At 33.8% G+C, this 7,582-nt stretch overlaps 1 protein-coding gene across 2 annotated transcripts in view; it reads right to left on the bottom strand.

Moving 5' to 3' along the window:
* Positions 1 to 858: 858 nt before the first annotated feature.
* Positions 859 to 7,582, bottom strand: part of GOPC (golgi associated PDZ and coiled-coil motif containing) — a 39,931-nt gene continuing 33,207 nt past the window's right edge. For both annotated transcript variants that reach the window (XM_086317152.1, XM_086317153.1), the window contains 2 exons: positions 6,718 to 6,898; positions 859 to 3,939 (listed from right to left, as the gene is read on the bottom strand). In XM_086317152.1, the coding sequence (XP_086173278.1) occupies positions 3,809 to 3,939; positions 6,718 to 6,898 (312 nt within the window). In that variant the 3' untranslated portion in view covers positions 859 to 3,808. The remainder of the gene's footprint in view (positions 3,940 to 6,717; positions 6,899 to 7,582) is intronic.

Raw genomic sequence — 7,582 nt, 5'->3', positions numbered from 1 at the left:
TTTGAGACACCATGGACTATAGCCCTCCAGGCTCCTCTGTCCATGGAATTCTCCAGGCAAGAATACTGGAGTGGGTAGCCATTCCCTTCTCTAGGGGATATTTCCAACACAGGAATCGAAGCTGTGTCTCCTACACTGCAGGCAGATTCTTTACTGTTTGAGCCACCAGGGAAGCCCCAAATGTTCATCATGCAAGTAAATTTCTGAAATATGCTTTACATTAATTAATACTTAAGAATAAAATACCATTTTTGAGTTTTTCCTCCTGACTGACCTCAAATACCCTTGACAAAGAAATAGCATTCCTACATATTTTACACCTAATTTTTAGGTTGACTATAAATGACCACATATAAACCTTGTGAGGAGCAAACTGAACAAAGTTTATAGATATGTCTAAAAATTATTAGACACAATTTAAGAACTTCTAAATTATATATGCTTAGATGATAAAATAGATGAACAGCCTCTTACACAGAATCTAATAAGAAACAATTTTATTATTATTATTATTTTATTTTTTGGGTCACACTGAATGGCATGTGGGATCTTAGGTCCCCGAGCAGGGATTGAACCCTTATACCCTGCATGGTAAGTGTGTGGAGTCTTAACAACTGGACCGTGAGGGAAATCCCTCATTGTCTAATTTTTATCAATGTTATCCTCAAGGACAACATTGGCTATCAATTTTCTTTTTCTTTTTGCTGCACTGTATGGCACGAGGGACCCTATATCCCAGGCCACGGATCTAACTGAGTCCCCTGCACTGGGAGCATGGAAGTCTCAACCATGGACTTCACGACTCACTGATACAAATGACAGAAGCTACTGGAAATAAAGAAAAGCCTTAACATGAAAGACTTGTAAAATGTTTATTTTTAAATGAGATTAATACCATTTTAATATAGGAGAGATGCCATCTTTATTTACAGGCTAATAAAAAAATACTAAAACTCAATGCAACTACATATGGTACATTTGTCAAAAATCCTATAGATTTGAGGCCAACCCTACATGGAAAACTGGGTAGCTGGGATAGCACATTACATAATAAGCACATCAGAAATATGCAACTTACACATGAATCAATATATTTTGTTTCTAAACATGAAAACAAAGTCTACAGTGGGGAGGAGGGGAGGGTAGAACCAGCACCAAAGAAACGCTGAGCTAACTTCTGACAACTGTTAAGTCAGCCAAAACCATTTGTTTATATTACCAAGGATCTCAAAATTTTCATGTCTTTTCAATCTGTTTTAAAGTCTCATAACCCAAATGCTGTTTGCCATCAAAGTCACAGACACTTAGAACTGTAGAAGTTAAATGTAAATATATACACACATACATACAACCCTCATACTCTTAATTTTTTTCTCAGCTTTCTGTTTGTGTGTGCATCTGTATACTTTTTTTTTTTTTTTTTTAACTGTAATGGCTTTGCAACAGTTCTCTCCTTATCTGGTTTTGTCCTAGAAATAAGTTTCTTTCCTACAAATGTGAAAACATAAAAACTGTTTCTCATTTAGACCTTTGGAAAGAGTCTGTAATTCTCAGTTCATCTCCCAAAGACCATATATTCTAAAAGGAACTTTTAACCAAGTACTTTCTAAACACCAGATGGGAATCTCACAGTAATCCCTGAGCAACAGTGCTCTCACATAGGCTGCAAACCAAGGTGAAGCAGGAATGAAATGGGAACTGACCTCTGTAATTTTAAACTAACTGGAACATTTTTCATTTTGCTTATCAGCCCAAGAAGGGAGTTTCTATCATAACCATCTCATACAACCCTTTACATTACACAGCGTCCTCATAGAAATGCCAACTCAAGGCTCTTAAAAAAACTCTTTATAGACATATTAGCTCTTGAAAATCAAAAGGCTTTGGTTAATATTTCCTAAGGATTCAGTCTTAGTAGATAAAAGACTGCCAAGGCCATCCCATCCTAGACAGTCTTTTAAAAAGATAAGAATAACATAGTTTCAAGTCACAACAAAAAAGCTTTCAGATATGTGACAATGGAAATTTTTTTTGACTGAATGAATACACTGGTTAAAATCCAGTTTATAGATCTCATATCATGCATGGGGGCATGTGCTAGAGTAGGGGGAATGCATGAGGAGGAAACATTTTTCTTTTAAGAGTCCTAGCCTGTCAGGAGCAAACAATAACATGTGGCTTCCTCATTCAGTTGTACAGTTAAATACTAGTTTTTGCTCAGAGGCAATATTATGCTAAAAGGTATTTTAATATCAGTAACCACATATACTACGAAGTGCATTTCCTATTACAAATTAACGTGGTGATATACAGATGAACAAAACTACCAAAACAAACCATAAATGAGTAACAGGGGAAACATAAAATTTATAAATAGCAAAACCACCAAATAAAGTATATACATTTTGTAGATTTACCTATGAACAAATATATAGTGCATCTAGGAAAGACAAGAGAATGTGTTTTGTATCACATAACATCTGAGTATTAGAAATGAGATACTGATAATACTCTAAAAGCCTTCTCCCAATTTATATTCCTTCAAATGTATATTCTTTAAAACAATGATATTGGCAAAACTATCATCTCTTCAAATGCAACGTTTCTCACTTTTCCCTGCAGGGTCCAGTGGCCTGCGGAACAGCACAGAAGAGAGCAGGCACTCCAAGCTTATTCCTGGGATAAGAGAAGTAGCAAATCTAGTTTGCATATGAAAAGCACTTTAGTCAAACTTAACACTGAAAAGCCAACCAAAAAGTTATCATATCAAAACGTGTTCACTTTATCCTGCCCACCACCAGTGCCTCAGATTTATAGATTATTGGCAAACCAGTTAGTTATCAATACTTTGAGAGAAAACTGCTGTTTGAATTAAATGTATCTCATTGACATAGTAATAAATTTGAGCTTTAACCGCCAGAAAAAAAACATACCTTTAAGTGCTAGGACTATCGCAATACAAACATTATGAACAACTCAAAATGTATAAAACTGCCTTTCGTGGATTCCAGAAAAAAAGCATTTGTGACTAAACATTAATAACATAATGCTCCAATACCGTGCACACAAATCAACATAATTGAGAACAGATATTTCACACTCATCTGCATTTCTTTTAAAAAACCTGAAAAGTACAATAACTGAAACTATTTCTAGTGCAGCATTGATTGATACAGGATTGCTTAAAGAAAACTATTCTGTACTGCGTGAATAACATTGAAAAGCAAACTCATTATAATAAATGATCATTAAGAACTGATTTAGACATCAGGAAGCACATTAAATTACAAAAAAACACTAAAACCATTCAGTTAAAAAACAAATTTAAGTCAAGCCTACATTTCTGCAATTCACTGAGTCAAGTTCTGTCCTTTGAAACATCATACTTAACATTCTGGAAGATATGAATTCATTTATTCTATTTAAAGGCTATTCCTTAAAAAAAAAAAAAAAAAATTCCAGTTAGCACTGTCCTTCTACTAAATGGAAAAGGAATCAAATAAAACAGCAGTGCTTCATTTGGTACTTCAGAGCCTAATACTATCCTTTTGGGAAACACATGCTTTGGTACTTTATAAATTTGAAGAAAATCAAAATTGCTTTTCATGCAATAGCTAATTATGGTATACTACAGAAAACAGGGAGTTTTATGCATTTAGAATTGTTCACATGAAGCCCTGAGGTACCCGCCTTTCATTTAGGCAATAAACAGCCTCCTTAAATCTTGTATAGTCTTTGTCACCATCTTCCCTAGTGCCCCAAATTCAGAATAGTCTGATTAACAATCTTGTCTGAAGATACAGTCAATTTAATAAGACTTTTTATGATACAGACTGTGTAGATCATCTAGTTTAGAAGCATTGTCTTCTAGAGGAGTTTCACTTGAAGCTCCTAGGTCTCCATTTTCGTGTCCATCAGTAACTGCCTTCTTATTAAATCCTGAAAGAGAAAATAAGCAGAAACTTCCTAATTAGAAAAAATTACACTTTTGTTGAGCAATAACAAAGGAAAGTCCACTGTTACTAATAATAGTAATATGAAGCAAATAATGGGGCCCTAGATTAATCAAGACAACAATTTCTGACAAAGGAATGCTTCCTTATAGCAGATATCAAACACTGTACAAATGTTTTTAATATTATCTATTGGACTTATCTAAAAATTATATAAAATTTCCTACCAAATTATTCATGAAATTCAGAATTGATACACACAACTGCAGGATTCAATCAGTTCTACTTAACACAAATACCTATGGAACTGTACATTTTTCTTTCACATTTTGTTTTCAAATTATTTAACTTCAGCTCACTGAGGCACATACTAGTTTATTTACTAAATCTAACCTGTTGGTAAGACAATGTCCAGATAAAATTTAAAACTAATTTGGTTAATCTACAAAACAGATAACAGGCTAGCAAATAAATGAAAGTTGACTATGAAATCTGCTTAGTGAGCTATGAAACATGGATACATGCTAAAAAGATAACCAATGGATACATTTCTTGTGATTTGTGATCAGTTAATAGTAACGTATCCTAAGAGTATACATGTTTGGTTATTTGGGTCACATTTTAAATGGTTTGCAATTTATATAGGTGACAGGGAAACCCTTTAAAAAAGGCTCAGCTGCAAAAAGGAAGGGATAAGCCTTCTAATCCTGACCAAAAAAAAAAAAAAAAAACCAGAAGAAAAGGTAAAAGAAAACAAAATCAAAAGAAAAGCAGCTCAATAGTACAAGGTTTTGGCATACTGACACAATGGTTTTGTTCAAGAAGCACAGGGAGACCAAATGCGACTGCTGTCTTTGTACAGATACTTTACAACACATAGGCTCATCGAAAGGACAACAGTTCATCAGTCTACTATAACACTCTGTGCCACAAGTTCTCAAACTTTTTGATTTCAGGATGCCTTTATGCTCTTAAGAACTGAGAACTGCAAAGAGTTTTTTTTCATGTAGGTTTTTAATAGTAAGTGATGTACTGCCGTTTATCACATTAGTGATTAAAATTGAGAAATCTAAAAATACTTTGTTAAAAATGGTAATAAACTCCATAAATGTTAACATAAGTATCTGTTTAGTGAAAATAATTCTAATTTCTAAAAACTTAGTCAGAGGAATGTCACAATTTTGCAAGTATCTTTAATGTCTGGCTTTACATAAGACTGCTAGATTCTCATATCTGCTTTCACTCAATCAGTTAGAAGCACGTGAAGAAAGTTCACTTCTCGTAGATGTATAACTCTGAAGAGGGGAGAGTAACTTAGCCTTTTCAAATAACTGTCAATATTCTTCTTTGATATTATACCAAAATTTACAATATAGAATCTAAAACTATATCAAAGAACTTTCACACTCGGATGCATTAAAATCATTTGTCTATCTTGCACTTTTGAATGGCTCTTTCACCCAAGCAGGATTCAGTAATATCACACGCTGGTCATTTCAAAAGTATTAGATCCCTGAGTTATGCAACAATTGCAAAAGCTGACACATTTCATTTTACTGTATCAAAAAAATCATACTCATTAATATCACCACCAATCTTATTAAAAAGCTCTTTAACTGTCAAGCTCATGGTGGTTGATATGTGTTTTACAAAATTCTGATTTCCACTTGAAAGTTCACATTTTACCACTGGCAATAAATACTGTCAGTTGTTCTTGAAGTGATGGATTCACCTTGTTCATTTTAAAGAAAACAGCTACCAAATAGTCTGAACAACCATAATTTGTCATTCTTTCAAGTAAAAATTGTCATCCATGAAAAGAATGGCTCATTCAGCTAGCAAATTAATCACTTACGTACTTTTCCTAACTCAATGCTATGCATACTTCCCATTTCATCACACAGAATAATTAAAAAGTCATATACTCAACATTTAATAAAATGAATACCTTTTACTATTTTACAGAGGATATTCTTAAGAAACTGGCATTTGCTTCTTTTTTATTCTGAGCAGATGACAAGGAAGAACACAGTGATCACTAGTAAAGCAGTGCTACTTGCCTTGACTCATACTAAGGCACCAACGGTTTTACCACCACTGGTTCTGTACCATCAGTGTAAGTATCAACACAGGACAAACAATGCCTTAGTATTTATTAGTATGAAAAGTTTGGATCTCAGAACTCCCTGAAAGGTCTCAGGGTCCCCTACAGATCTATGGATCACAATTTAAGCACCAGGCCTCCATATAAAAGTGCTAGAATTGTTCTTTAAAATATGTATAGATGATAGTAAAGGAACTAAACCCAACATCCTCAAGATTACATATCCTGATTCCAATAACAATCACGAGATAACAGTCTAATTACTTATTCAAATTCAGCCTGTAAAATCATTGCATTATGAGAGAAGAATGTGCATTAAAACAGCAAGATGTTAAGATGTATCTACTCTAAAAGGCATGTTGGCCTTTGTTTCTGTCTAGAAAACTTGAATTTTATTTATATTTCAAGGATTAGCTATAGTTTAGTAACTGCTCATATATTTGTCCAAGGTGAATCTAGAAGAACTGACATGTAAATAAAATATTGGCATAATTACTGGTGTATAATAAAGCTATAATTTAGCAAGGGAAAGCTATCCACTCTGTTAATGCTGGTTTCCCCATCATTAAAATAGTGTTACAAAGAACATCTAAGTCTTTTATATTATTTAAGTTTATTGAGAGTAAATACATTAATTATAACGTTCACGGTGATTTTTACCTTGTAACATTTTGATTTCCCCACTTGTATCTTTACAACTAGCACCAGGATTACTACTTCCCTCTAATTCATCAAGGTACAAACGGTAACGATGTCCACTCTCATCTTCATACTCTACATTTTCATCGTCAGAATCCACTTCAGGAGCCACGTAAACTACTTCAAATTCAATCTCTCCTCTCTAAAATGGGGGAAAGAAAATGAGAAAACCAAGTTACTGTAACTTTAAAAGATTTCCAAATTCTCTGGGGTGAGAATCAACAGTTGGGCCTCAGATGTAGCTCCTTTCAAGACAACAAATAGTGAAATTTTAGACTCTCAAGAGGTACACATAATTTCCTTTCAGTACTACAGATCTTTCTCCTGATCAAAATATTTTCCCCAAAAGACCTAAAACAAAAAAGGATGATTATTCAGTTTACAGAATTTCAGAACAAAGTGTTCAGTTTAAAAGTCATTTTGTCATTTTATACTTTACATAGTAGCAATTCAGAAAATCTATCTAATAGTCAGATATTAAAGTCGCACCTAAGGGCACCACACAAACTTTTCTTTGACTAATTCAAGAAACCTCTACACAATGATTTCTTGTTTCTTACTCAATAGGTCTTGAGCATTTCCTTAACTGTCACTGAGAGCCAGACATAGTTGTTGGTCAAGGTATTCTGTTGAGTAATAATACCAATTACTGTGTGTATTGTTCAAAATTATATCCTTCAATTCTCAGAACAACTCTATTGTAGTCCCCTGTACATGAATGAGAAACCTGAGTGAGTCCTGGAGAGGGCTGATAACTCTCAATAAGATGAACAAGTAAAATAGAAAAACAGAAATTGACTCCGAAGTCCTTCCTCTTTCTCTCCTA

Source organism: Bos grunniens, chromosome 9, assembly GCF_055505025.1.
Source record: "Bos grunniens cultivar Pamir isolate PY7600 chromosome 9, Bosgru_T2T1.0, whole genome shotgun sequence".
Lineage (NCBI taxonomy): Eukaryota > Metazoa > Chordata > Mammalia > Artiodactyla > Bovidae > Bos > Bos grunniens.
This window is presented reverse-complemented; position numbering and strand designations above follow the sequence as displayed.